The sequence below is a fragment of the Cyprinus carpio genome, chromosome B16, assembly GCF_018340385.1.
Source record: "Cyprinus carpio isolate SPL01 chromosome B16, ASM1834038v1, whole genome shotgun sequence".
Taxonomy (NCBI): Eukaryota; Metazoa; Chordata; class Actinopteri; order Cypriniformes; family Cyprinidae; genus Cyprinus; species Cyprinus carpio.
Window position 1 is genome coordinate 3843045 of NC_056612.1, and position 14661 is coordinate 3857705.

General features: G+C 40.8%; 1 protein-coding gene across 1 annotated transcript in view; it reads right to left on the reverse strand.

Moving 5' to 3' along the window:
* The window catches only part of LOC109080064 (glutamate receptor ionotropic, kainate 3-like), a 135036-nt gene that overhangs the window by 62648 nt on the left and 57727 nt on the right, over positions 1 to 14661 (reverse strand). Inside the window, exons 3-5 of the mRNA XM_042740360.1 lie at positions 13474 to 13731; positions 12274 to 12455; positions 3954 to 4007 (exon numbers count right to left, since the gene is read on the reverse strand). Coding sequence (XP_042596294.1) covers positions 3954 to 4007; positions 12274 to 12455; positions 13474 to 13731 — 494 coding nt within the window. The remainder of the gene's footprint in view (positions 1 to 3953; positions 4008 to 12273; positions 12456 to 13473; positions 13732 to 14661) is intronic.

The window sequence follows — 14661 nt, forward strand, 5'->3', positions numbered from 1 at the left end:
ATATATTAGGCAGCAGCTATTTATGCTAAGTGTAAATAAAAAGGCAGCGTCTGGTGCAAATAAGCAACCTTGTTGCCAAACGCCAATTTGACCAACTTTGCTTAATAATGCTCAGATATTTTACCTTCAGTACACACAACATTACTTCTGTTTACAATTTTAATAACATCTATGACAATTTGCATTTTGTGAGAACAAGATGTTATTTATACTTGTTGTAAACATTTATCTACCACTATTTTACACTTAGTTTAAATAGCTTTACTGCCTAACTGTTTTGACAAATCCCTAAAACTTTAGAAAATAATAAAAATGAAAGTTTCTCTACATTCAGATATAAATTGAGTTGAATAAACATTCTAGAACCATATTTTATGCACAAATACCATCTCGGTTATGGACATAACCGTCATTCCCTGATGGAGGGAAGGGAGACGTTATGTCGTGAAGACATAACATAAGGGGTTTACTTGAGAGCCCCAAACTGCTCTGACTTTAAGAGAAAATGGCAATTAAATTTGGCTAGTGGATTTTGTATGCCTGTGCCACTCCCCGTGCATCCACTCATTCAGATCTTACGCTGAGGAGCCGAGAACATGTCCCTGACAACCAGCGATGGTTCGAGGTTGTGGCATGGGGACAAAACATCTCCGTTCCCTCCATCATGGAACGAGGGTTCCGTACGTAAACTAGACGTTCCCTATCTATCAGTCACTTCGAGTTATGTCATGATGACATAGGGGGTCCATGGAAAGTGCCACAACCTGAACCCTGTCACAACCCTTTGGCATTGCAAATGTTTACAAGCAGCCGCGTGTCAGACAAATGCTACACAAAGCTCATAACCTTCCCAACACCCCTGCACAAATTCGCTAACCTTGGTGCCCACAGGGACCAAAAGGTGAGTATGTCACTGCTGGAGATAGCCGTGCCACTGTTCCTACCACAGAAAATCTTTTCTTAAGATAAGGGATTTTGACCTTTGTGAAAGGTGCTTCAAGCCTTTTCTGTTTGTTGTTTACAGCTTGGCAGTAATGATGGGGAAGCGAGCCTTCTGGAGAAGGGCACTACGGAGGCCACATCCTACCCGTAGGGAGGTATCATGTGGAGACACTAATATGGACTGACCCAGGCCTGAGGCACTGCAGATTCACCACAGCAGCGAAAGATCTCTGGCAGTGTGTCCCTCCTTCCTTCTGGTTTTCGGCACCAATGTAAGAAACGCTGTCATCACGGGAAAAAGGAGGCGGGAATCGGCGAACATTCAAAGAAAAACTTCAATAATAAAATAAACACAAAAGAGTGCGACAGCCCCTCGCGGACGACTGTCGCGCATCAACAGAAACAAAACACAAAATAAAATCCAGGCCTGGTCCTCTCTCATCTTGCACTGCCGTCACTCCTTCTTTAATCCTTTCGGAGCTCCTCCGTGGGATTCGAGCACGGTGAGAGGCTCAGTTGTCGCTCATTATCACAATCACTCCACCGGCCTCGCTCTATTCCCATGGCTCCTGGCCCCACCCCACTCGTCACAGATACGATGAAGTAAGGGCTGTAAAACCCTGACTTCATCTCAGCTGGAGGGACAGGATCAATTGCATCCTTCGCCAGTAGGACAGCAATCTCATTGTGCAGGACAGGGGCATCTCGAGCTGCAACCAAAGTCTCGAGACTGTAGCTGAACCTGGGGGGATGCCTGGTGAACTGAATTGCATAGCCAAGTCAAACTTCCTGATTGAGCCAGCGGGATGGGTTGGGCAGTGCAAGCCAAGCTTCCAGGCTCTGTGCGAGTGGCACCAAAGGGACAATCGACATACCCGCGGTAGTGAAGCTGTGAGAAGTCATTCTGGATGGCACAGAATCGCATCATGTTTCATCACAGCAGGACTCCCGTGTCTCCGGAGGGACTGGCCAGAGATGTGTGGCTAGGCAGTGCGCCCCCGAGTTGTCATCTTTTAGCTGCTGGCGATAGGGGGCATCTGGGGCAAGAGTGAGGAGGCAAAGCGTTGCTCACTGCAAACCCACTAACCTGATAGCTCAGAGGAAAAAGAAACTGCTCTTTTTTGAAAATGTGGGTACAGAAAAGAACAGAAAGAAAATTAAACAAAGGATCTTCACCTGGCCCTCCTCCAGGGGAAGGAGTGGCGCTGTCCTCACCATCTCCTAAAAAAGAGCAGCTTCCCACATCTCCAGGTTGCCCATGTCAGGGCTGCTTCTTCTTCTTTTTAGAGGACTTAGGGGTCAGCTGGGACCGCCCCGCCATCAAGGGTAGTGAGGATGGAGAAGATGGACAAGTGGCTTCTGGCCGAAAAAGGGGCTGTCCACAACTTTGTTCGACATCCAATTCTCTGGTGGTGCATCGAATGAAATGCTGGGACTGTTATGAGCCGGGCCAGCGAAATCACTCGGGAGCCACACAGGACATTCGCTGTGGGAGGAGTGAGAGGTCCGCAGGAACGGACCCAGCGGAGAAGCTCAACCTGTAATCCTCAGATCTCCCTGAGCTCTAGCCAGCGGTCCTCTGACAAGACAATGATCTTGTCCATAGACAGAAGACAGGTAATGACTAAGACAAATAGAACATGGGCGGACGGCATCTTTAAAAAGACATGAGTCGTCAGTGATGAGGAACTGCTCTTTTGGCTAAAGCACCAAAGGAAATCGTTGATTCAACAGGTATGCCGCTGTATGTGCCTTAACGCCAACCAGGAACAGCTTCTTTCTTCCAGTCAGAATGAAAAGGCTTTGTGGAGAAGAAATCATTCACCCACTCGGCTCCGAAGCAAAAATCTGAATGAGAGGATGCACTTGTCGCCTATTTATACATGTATTCACGGGGAGTGGCTCAGGCATGCAAAATCCAGTAGCCAAATTTTATTGCTGATTTCTCTTAAAGTCAGAGCAGATTGGGGCTCTCAAGTAAACCCCCTATGTCGTCATGACATAACTCGAAGTGACCGACAGATAGGGAACTAAATTTACAAACAAGATCAGATTGTGCGGTCAGATATCACAGTTCAGTCATATGGAGTACATTCATTTGCATTGTCTTCCAGTGCTAAATGTGTGAAAACATCATAGATCAATTCACATGGGTAGGTAATAAAATTGTAATAATATAATGTGTAATAATATTTTGTTAGTTTTCAGTGTGTTGGGTAGTAATCAAGCCTTCAGCAAGGATCAGTAAACCTCACTCATAACTCAGATTCTTGACATATACGGTGCATTACAGGGACACTCAAACTTTGTCCCAAAAACCAAGTGAATAAGTTTAATAAATAAAATAAGTACATAAAAAGCCTTATATACAGTATATATATATATATATATATATATATATATATATATATATATATATATATATATATATATATATATATATATATATATATTTTTTTTTTTATATATATAATAAATACTAATAATAATTTTAAAATAAATACAATTGAAATAAAAAAATGGAACTATAAACATGGAAGATTATTCAGATCATTAATAAATACTATAAATAATACTAAAATAACAGCAGAGCTTTCTGAATATGTCTTATGTGAGGCCTCTGTAGTCGGCTCATGAGATTTAGCAACAGCACCAAAATGTGTTCAAGAGAAATTGTGTTTGCGAGACAGTAAGGAAATCTCTAAAATCAGTGATTTGCAATTTAAACTTCTTGGATCTTCAAAATCCAGAGGTGGAACACAGTTGTCAATCACTTTGTTGCCTTTGTAAAGGCTTTTCAAAGACGTTTTGTTGATCTGAGCTTGAGGGAAGGGCTAATGTTTACACTGGGGTGGCGGAAACTCCATTAAGGCTGTTTTGTCAAGTGAAATTGATATTGCAGACTGGATCCAAAGCTCATCTGCAATTAAAAGCCATTCATCAAAAAATAAAGTGGGAGCAGCACAAGAACAAATGACATTCAATTTGCTGTTAGTACTGTGGTACATTACCAGAGTGGTGAAGATGTAGTGATAGTACTCTGTCATCATCCCCATCATCTGAGCCTGGAGAAAGAGCAGGGGTGGGGCAGAAAAAAAACAATGAAAAAGGTCACTATGTCATGTCAGAGTGATTTGCAATCATTGTGGCAGCCTACACAAACAATGACAACAATGAAATTGAATAAAAATAGCGGCACTATGACGAACTATTCAACTCTGTTGATTTATCAACGTCTCTCTCCATCTGTGTTTCTTGTATCATATACCACAACAGTTAGCACAGCTAGCATTTAGTAGTGATAAGGGCCCTTCAAGAGATAGATGAAAGCCTTATGCTGTTCCAAATATGACTTTTGTTCTTCTACCGAACACAAAAGATTAGACTACTGATGCAGATCTTTTGCATTCAACGAAAGTGAAAGGGGACGTTCGACAAAATTAAATTACTATTACTATAGGGCTCTATGAAATCCATACCCCACCCCTCAATAATACTTAATAATCAAAAAGTATGTCTTATCAACTGAATTCATATAACATAGAAAAAAAAAAAAATCTTTTAACAATTATAGAGCCCTATGAAATGTGTTGTTTATTTGTATTGTGTATGCATGCATTTATTTATTTGTGCAGTTCTGTATTCTGGATTATTTATATGGTTAATAACAAATATAAAATAAAAAATTGTGATAACGGATGAACCAAACTCATTTAAAATGTCATCTTTTAAAATGTAGTAAAATTATGATTATTATTTTGCAAAGAATGTACAGCAGCTACTGTTTAAATTATTTGTAGTTGTAACTGTGCCACTCATTCAGACTAAGACCAACATCAAGCAGGATCAAGCAGACTTAAAGGGTTACTCCACTGCAAAATGAAAATTTTGTCATTAATCACTTACCCCCGTGTCGTTCCAAACCCATAAAAGCTTAGTTCGTCTTCGGAACACAATTTAATGTATTTTGGATGAAAACCGGTAGGCTTGAGACTTTCCCATAGACTGGCAAATAAATAACAGTGTCAAGTTCCAGGAAAGTATGAAAAGCATCATCAGAATAGTCCATCTTCCATCAGTGATTCAACCGTAATGTTATGAAGCAACGAGAATACTTTTTGTACATGATATCTGTTTGTTGTTTACAGCTATCGATACTGAATATCGACTTTATTCAACAATTGATCACAGAGGAGAGGAATTGTTGAATAAAGTCGTTATTTTTGTTTTCTCTGTGTACAAAAAAGTATTATCATCGCTTCATAATGTTACGGTTGAATCACTGATGGCAGATGGACTATTGGACGATGCTTTTCATACTTTTCCTGGACCTCGACACTGTTATTTATTTGGCAGTCTATGAGACAAGCCTACCGGTTTTCATCCAAAATATCTTAAATTCTGTTCCAAAGACGAACAAAACTTTTACGGGTTTGGAACGACATGGGGGTGAGTGATTAATGACAAATTTTTCATTTTGTGGTGGAGTATCCCTTTAATATTTGACATATTTCATTCACAGTTCATTCATTTTTTTTTTTCTTCTATATTAACAAGAACTATTCCATATTGCAATTTGATAAAGCATACAGCCCTACTTTTGATTTATTAATCTAATTTTGGCCAAATTCCATGGCATCATGGAACCCATAGGGCCCTATTCCTGTATTCAAACATACTGATTCCTTTATACATTGGTCATAGCTGCTCCCAATACATTTCCTTCAATGTTCATACACTTTTCCCTTGGTGCTTATATGTCTGCTTTAATTATGCCATCTGCCGTGAGGAAAAACTCAAGGTTATGCTGAGCTCTTTCCCTCTTCTAGACCGTAATCACTTGAGTTTGTGAAAAAGTCAGAAATGGTTTCATTTCTTACAATGGGTTGCAGAAATAGCCCCTTCTATGTCTGTGCCTGTACTTTCTATATCTCACAGTCCCTCTAAGACACACACACACCCACAAGCATAGACTGCCTTTTAAAGACTTCTGGGATTTAGCCCACAGACATCTCAGGCAGACTCTGTGTCCGACTGCATTTCCTATTTCTCTTTGGCCTGAGGGTGAGCACATGCACCGACAGAAGTTCAGGAAAGGGCGGACAGAGAAAAATGAGCCACAGACAGGTTGTAGACAGGTGACCGCAGGACTAAGCTTATTAAGAGGACTCGGGCTACAAAGAATGACACAACGTTTTCATAAGTTCAAATGTGAAATAATACAGCCTACAGTTAAACAAGAAGATACATGCAGGGGCGTCAACACTGAATGAAATGAAGAGCAAAATACTGTCTGGAGAGCCTTTGAAACACATACAAGGTTTAAAGCAGTAGCTGCTTGGACAGTGTTTTCTCTTAGATATAAATAGAAAAACATATTCAGTCCCCATTTAACCCGAGGTAAACATTCTCCATAGCAGTTGCAATGTTATCAGATGAGCTTTTGTTTTGTTGCAAGGACAAATTTTTTGAATGCATGACCTAAATCTTCCAGCACTGAAAAAAAAAAAAAAAAAAAAAAAAAAAATTCTGATTTCTTTCAAGACTACACTGCTAAGTTTCTTAACTGACATCCCAGAGTTTGGCGTGTATTTATATTTCAGGCTAATAAAAAATGAGAAATATTGTTTGTATAATGGCCCAAAAAAGTATTTAGACACTTAAAACTCACTTAATGGATGAATTATACAGGCAACATCGCTGACCATGACAAAATATTTAATGACCAGTAGGTGGTGTGGTAAGAGTCATAGACTTCAAATGTGTCAAATTTTGTTTACTGTAAAGGTTGTCATAATTTCATAAGTTACATTTTTATATAGTTATGAGTTGTTGTTTTGTGAAAAATTATGAGATGAAGCAATTATGACACAATTTACAACTATGACTGTGAAGTGTACCTATCTTCGTATAATATATATAGATATATGAAGAGACAGTAGATCGTCTTTAACTCGCTTTATTCAGCATGAAGCAACCGCATACACGAGAATCTCTCTTGTGTTATCTTTCTGTATGTCCATCACCCATACGTAAGCCCTGACGTATATCCAATCACAGAGCATAACTGGTTCACGTGACATCTCCCCCTTTAAGTCTAAGGATTCATACAGTATTAAACAAAACAACTGTTTCTCAGAAACATACCCTGAAATTACTTTTCGGTCTAAAACACAATATTTTCCATATTCTCTTTTTTTTTCCAAAAATGTATTAAATAAACATAAGAACTCTTATTCTATTTATCAATATTATTTTTAAACTTGCTGTTTAAGTAGACATTAACAAAATACATCTGAACAAGCAAATATAAACAAACATTCTTCTCAGACCTTCCCTTTCGTCCTTCAACATAAGTGGTCTGTACTCATTTGTGAACATCACTAGTTAACTCATTTCTTCTGACTAGTAAGTTAACTTGACGGCAGGTTTCACAACACGTCCAGAGCGTGTTCTCAAAACTCTGGGTGACGATGTTAAACTACCAGTCTCTGAATTATTTTGAGTTGGACAGGTAGCTGATGTTATGCTGCCCGGCGGGTTGGAGACTTTTGGTGATTGTGTTGGAGAGTCGTTCCTTTCTTGGTTGACAATCTGCAGGTGCCTCCGGTTTCGTCTGATGGTGTCTCCTTGTGGCGTGTTTCACCACAAACGAACGGGGAGTGGAACACGAAGCCTGAATCACCCCCGGTGCCTCTCCATGTCTTTTCTGAATCTGTTTTCAGTCGCACTCTGTCTCCGACCCCTAAGGCGGGAAGCTGCTTAGCTGAGTATCTCCTGTTGTAGGTGTTTTCATAGGCCTGCTTAGCTTTGGCATCTGTCTGCCTGACTGTAGACAGATTTGGCCATGACGGTCTCAACTGATGGTGGAGCTTGGGGACTGTGGTTCGCAGTCTCCTTCCCATGAGGAGTCTGGCTGGGCTTTCTTTTGTCGGCTCCGTAGCGGTGTCCCTGTAGATCAGGAGAGCTAGCTGGGGGTCTTGTTGCCTAAGGATGCTTTTAGCGGTCCTGACAGCTCGCTCCGCCATCCCATTAGCTTGGGATAATATGGGCTTGATGTAGTATGCTGGATGTCATACTTAGATGTGAAGTCCTGGAACTGCCGTGAGGTGAACTGTGGGCCGTTATCCGTAATCAGCTCTTCAGGTATCCCGAACCGTATAAATATGCTCATCAGCTTACTTATAACTGCTTCACTCGTGGTCTGGGTGAGACTTAATACTTCAAGCCATCTTGAATAATAGTCAATAACAACCAGGAAGTGCTTTCCTTTAAACTCACAAAGATCTGCAGCTAGTTTTTGCCACGGGAGTTTCGGCAAAGGCGTTGTAATGAGTGGTTCCCGGCTTTGGCTTGGTTTGTGCTCATTGCAGTGTGGGCATGAGGACACTTTCTCCTTTACTGCATGGCTTATCTTTGGCCACCAGATGGCATCATTGTATCTCTCCCTGGATTTGTTTAGGCCTTGATGCCCATGGTGGATTCTCTCCAGCATCTCAGTTCTCATTATTTGTGGGATTACTATTTGGTTTCCCCTCTTTACCAGTCCATTATGCTCACTGAGACTACTTCTCTCCATAAAATAATCTAGAGCAGGCCTCACGACATCCTTTCTGTATCGTGGCCAGCCAGACTTAATGTATTGTCCGACTTTCTGCAGGGTTTCATCCTTCTCTGTCTCTGCTTTTATGCGCTTCCAGCTCTGCGATGGAGTCCACATATGCCTGGATGTCCTCACTCAGTTTTGTGTCGTCCACTTTTGACTCTGGGTGCCTTGACAACACATCAGGTACTATCAGGTTTTTTCCTGGGATGTACTCAGCGACTGGATTGAACTTCATTAGGCGGATCAGAAGTCGCTGACACCTTAGTGGAGTTTTGTCTAGGTCTCTGTGGTTGATGAGTGTCACCAGTGGTTTATGGTCCGTTAGTAGTTTGTAGCTTTCCAGACCACACAGATATAGATAGAAACTTTTTCTGAGGCCCATACACTAGCAAGACACTCCTTTTCTATTTGTGCGTACTTCTTTTCCGCTTCATTTAGTGTACGAGAGCAGTAGGCTACCGGTTTAAGTGTGCCTCCATGATTTTGCATCAGTACCCCTCCTAATCCATAACTGGATGCGTCAGCACCTACTACTGTGGGCAGTTTTGGATCAAAGTACTGAAGAACGGGTGCAGAGGATATCAGCGACTTTACTTTCTGGAAGGCTGCTTCTTGCTGCGAGTCCCACACCCATGCTACTGCATTCTTTAACAGCTCGTTAAGGGGATGAAGGATTTGTGACAAATTGGGTATGTATCTGCCGACATAATTCACCATACCAAGTACTCTTTTTAACTCACTCACATTTGTAGGTGTCTCCAGAGCGGTGATGGCAGACACTCTTTCTGGGCTTGGAGTTACGCCCTCTTGACTGATGACCTGGCCCAAGAAGTGAATGGAAGCCTGCCTGAACTTACACTTTTGGCGGTTAAGTTTTAAACCAGATGCACGGATTGTCTCCATCACCTTTTTCAGGCGGCTGTTGTGCTCTTCCAGAGTAGCTCCGAACACAAGAATATCATCCATATAAACGACTGTGCCCTCGTGATCATGCAGTAGTTCTTGCACCCTCCTTTGGAATATTTCTGGTGCTGATGTTATCCCGAATGGGAGCCGGTTTAAAACAGTATCGACCATTTGGTGTTATAAAGGTTGTTAATTTTGAGCTTTCTTCATCCAGAGCCATTTGCCAAAATCCACTGGCAGCATCCAGAGTTGTGTACACCTTACTTCCAGCCAGTTTGTGTAAGATGCTGTCTGTGGTCGGCAAGATGAATTTTTCTCTTTTTCACGTTCTCGTTTAGTTTAGTGAGACCTACACAAATTCTTACTTTACCGTTTGGCTTTATCACAGGCACCATAGGCGCTACCCATTCTGTAGGCTCTGTCACGCGCTCTATTATGCCATTTTCCTCCATTCGCTTAAGCTCCTCCTCTACTTTTAGGTAGCAGCGGAATGGGTATGCGGCGAGGGGCTACAACGCTGTATGGCTTAGCATTTTCTTTTAGGACTATTTTTATGGGGTCTCCCTTAAGCAGCCCTAATTCCCCAAACACACTGACTTCTTCAATGTGTTGTATTAGACCCAGACGAACACCGACAGATCTACTCAGTAAATTATCACAAGTAGACTTTGCCACTATTACTCTAAAGTAACAGTCTGTTGTTTTTCTTCCTTTTGTCTCTTGCGTCTTAGCTAGGAATTGCCCCAAATGGACCACTTTTCCTCCTGGACTTTCCAGTTTAGAGGTGACTGGACTAAGTTTCGGCTTGACACGGAGGCTGCTATATGTAGCCTCATTTATTATTGTCGTGTCAGCACCAGAATCAATCTTGAAGCTGACTGGAGTATGGCATATCACTAGTGTTGTGCGCCATGGTGGCTCTGTATCTGTGATGACTTCATCCACTGTAGCCTCATTCTTGGTCATAGTCTCATTTATTGATCCTAAGAATAAGCTGTCTACTTCTTCAGTCACTTCTTGTATCATTCTGGTTTTGCATTTGTTTGCGAAGTGACCAATTTTGTGGCATTTGTTACATTCTCTGTCTTTAGCTGGACATTTGTCTCTTGCATGTCTGCGCCCACATCTACCACAGTTTCTCTTTTCATTTTCTTTTCGTCCTCCTGCTGCCTCATATTGTGTTTTTTTCCACTTATTTTTATAAACTTTTGATTTCACTTCATCAACGTGCCCTGATGCACCAGCCTCGCTGTTCTGTTGCTTCACTAACTCAGAATGCCTGGCTATGTCAACTGCTTTCTTCAGAGTAAGGTCACTTGTCATTTGTAGCTTCAATGAAAGATCTTTGTCTTTAATCCCTATAACAAGTCTATCTCTTATTTCCTCCTCCTTTTCATGAAAGTCACAGTGGGCTGCGAGTTCATACAAGTGCCTTATATACTGTTCAACGGACTCACCCGCCTCTTGCGTCCGCGAATGAAAACGTGCTCTCTCAAAAATCACATTTCTTTTTGGCACGAAGTGCGCGTCAAACAGCTTCAGCACTTGGTCAAAATCCTCCTCCTCTCCCTCGTCGTCATCTGGCGAGACGAATGAATTGTACACTTGCTCTGCCTCCGGGCCCATAGAATAAATCAGTGCGCTGACCTGAACATCGGCTGGCTCTTTGTTAAGCTTCGTTGCTATTCGATACCGGGAGAAGCGTTGTTTTCCAATCGGGCCAATCCTCCGGTTTAGCGAAGTTAAGCTGCTCCGGCGCCGAAAACTTTGCCATCCTGTCCGGTTTTCTTCAGTCAAACTACTTCCTTCAGTCAGCGTGCTGTGTCGGTTCACTTCTGACACCATGTGAAGTGTACCTATCTTCGTATAATATATATAGATATATGAAGAGACAGTAGATCGTCTTTAACTCGCTTTATTCAGCATGAAGCAACCGCATACACGAGAATCTCTCTTGTGTTATCTTTTCTGTATGTCCATCACCCATACGTAAGCCCTGACGTATATCCAATCACAGAGCATAACTGGTTCACGTGACAATGACAAAATTGTATTATGTCCTAATTATCCCTTCATCAATTATCTCATCATTTTGATGTGCCATAATTTCTACTTTTTATCTCGTAATTATGACTTTTTGTCATAATTGTGACTTGCCATAATTTTTACTTTTTGTTTATTCTGACTTAGTATCTCATTCAAATTTGTATCTCGTTATGAGGTAGTATCTCATAATTTTGACTTTTTATCTCACAAATATGACATCATTGTTTCAATTATATTTATAATCATATACTTTAAAAGACTATACTTTCAGCTGTATGCATATGCTAAGCATTCAAGTCAAAACTGAAGTATATTTTGAGCTTTTGCAACATTTGTCTATACAATTCTTTGTGCTATGTGCTGCCATAGACTTAAGCTATGCATAACTAACAAACTTTTTAGGTGCCTACAAACCTTTGATGTTTAGCTCTCTAAAAACTTCAAAGCAAAGGGCATCTTCAAACAAATAATGTAAGAGCTACAGCAGTACTAACAACCACAAAGTGACTAAATACTTTTACCGTAGTCTCACATAGCATAAAGAAATAGTTAACACTTTTTGGGGCCACTGTACATGTTCACATGTATGTGTAGCTTCATCTCCATTCTGCCTCCAGCAAAAGATATAGCATATTTCATTTAAAACGTCAGATCCTAATCCAAAACAGCTTCTTAAGATCTGAACTAAAACTTCAAACAGGCTTGAGTTGTGAGAGAACATCACTGGATAGTATGATATGAGTGTGCATCACTGTAACAGAGTATGGACTCACTTGTTTGAGGATCTGGGCAGCCATTATGTGGCTACAGTCGAAGATAATACGAAACTCTCTGCTCCTTTTCATCTCTTTGAGCAGAGGTCTGGTGTCCGTGGTGTCCAGAGGGAGCTGTCGGATCTTCAGCCTGATGTTATACCTTGATGGAGCCATAATTAACTCCTGGAGTCTGATTAAACCTGCACAAGAAGAGTTGAGTGCCAGAGTCAATTACTTAGTATATCAGTACCTGATGAAACCAGCCTAGGGGAGTCGGGTTTTTGAACAGGATAGCTGGTTCTGTTGTTTGTTGAATGTAGCCTAACAACTGTGACCACCTTGAAGAAGACGGTCTACCACACTGATATCACTAGACATAAACCAGTATATTGGCTAGTCCAGTTAATGGGCCAATATTTGGTCAATATTAATTCAAAGTTCCAATTTTGGGATGTTTTCAAAAATACTAAGATTTCATATCATTATATTGTCCACACTGCACATTCTTTCAATCAATCAATCAATCAATCAATCAATCAATCAATCAATCAATCAATCTTTTCTAGGAAAAGATGCTGGCAATTTTCTGCCAGGACATTATGCAGTACAATGAATTCACAGATTAATTTCCCTTAACTAATTTCCTTTCATTTGTACTTGCCATTGAAAGACCAAGTTGACCAACTGGTCTAGACCAGGCAAGATCAATGACCATCTTGGACCAGCTAAAAACCATGTAAAATGTGAATGGAGAGAGATAGTAAAATCAGGACACGACCAAGGCCAGATTCAAGCCTGGGTCCCTTGTGAGCAGATCTACTAAAATGTTGAAAGCAAAGTGCTTCCCTCTGTGCCACAGCTCTGAAAACATGTACTATAAAGCAGACATTCAATTTAACATGCAGTTATCCTAGTTGTATTTTTAATAATAAATATGTTTTTATCACATATTTTGCATTTCAGATGAATTGCTTTCCATTCCCGCTCCTGTCAGAAGCAGCATTGCTTGATTACTTTGATGCAGACTGTTTCTAGAATATCGAGGCCTGAAGACTCATTCTGACAGCAACAGGAAAATTAAGAGACTTCTGCTTCTTATCACTGAAGTACAGAGTCTAAAATACACTTTAAAAGGTGGCGGTCCCACTTTGGCTGCAAGGACTTCATCAAGTAACACAGTTTACAATGACACACTGACATAAAGCCATTATCCCTCACCTGTGCTGTCATCGTAAACCACGGTGGCTGTCTTCCACTTGAGGAACTGCACCAGGTCTAAGATAGCGTAGCTGAGAGAAGAGTAATCCGGGTAGAGGTTGGCATAAAATGAATCCCTGTTGTCCATCGGGTGGTGTTTCCATCGCACTTGAATGTGTGGCACCTCCAGGGCATTGCAGATAGACTGTACAGCATTCGATGAGGAGCTGTGAGACGGCCCAAATATGGCAACTACACCTAAAGACAGCTGGTCGCACGCTGGCGAGAGCAGACGGTGGGGCATGTGGTAAGAAATGTCAAAACAGAAATGTCACTGCATACAGAAAATTTCTTTGTGCGTTTTACAAAGCAGGGGTAAGTTTCATTCTGTCAACAATTTGTATAGATAGAATATTAATATTTATTAAATATATATTCAAATAGGAAATACATTTTCTTTTGTTAAAATCTTAATAACATTTCACAATAGTACTGTTTTTACTGTGTTTGTGATCAGAACATGAGGCCTTTAAAATGGAAATATATTAAGAGTTAAAAAAAAAAAGTTATTGCTTACTGGTAAAATAGTTAAAGGTTACATTTACTTAAAGGAATAGGTCACCCCAATATTTTGCTGAAAATGTACTCACCCTCAAGCTACACAAAATTTAGATCTGTTCTAAAAAAAAATGCTGGTGTATATACAGGACAAAAGGAGATGGGCTTTTTTTTATTATTGGAGGAAGCATTATTAAAGGGTTAGTTCACTCAAAAATGAAAATTCTGTCATCAATCACTCACCCCATGTCGTTTCCCATAAGAGCTTCGTTCATCTTCGGAACACAAATTAAGATATTTTTGATGGAATCTGAGAGCTGTCTGACCCTGCATAAACAGCAACGCAACTGAAATGTTCCCAAGTCCAGAAACATAGCAAGGACTGTTGCATCACGCCGGATCTGTTTCATGTTGTGATTTGATCTGAACATAAACAGCGTATCGGCGTGACGCAGCTGACACAGAACAGCATACATCCAGCAGATATTCTCCAAAATTGCACCAGGGTGATGCGGAGGAGACAATTTGGTATCGATTTTGGTATCGATTTTTTTTGCACACAAAAAGTATTCTCGTAGCTGATGTTATATGGATTATTTTACAGATCTCCTTGCTACGTTTCTGGACTTGGGAACATTTCAGTTGTGTTGC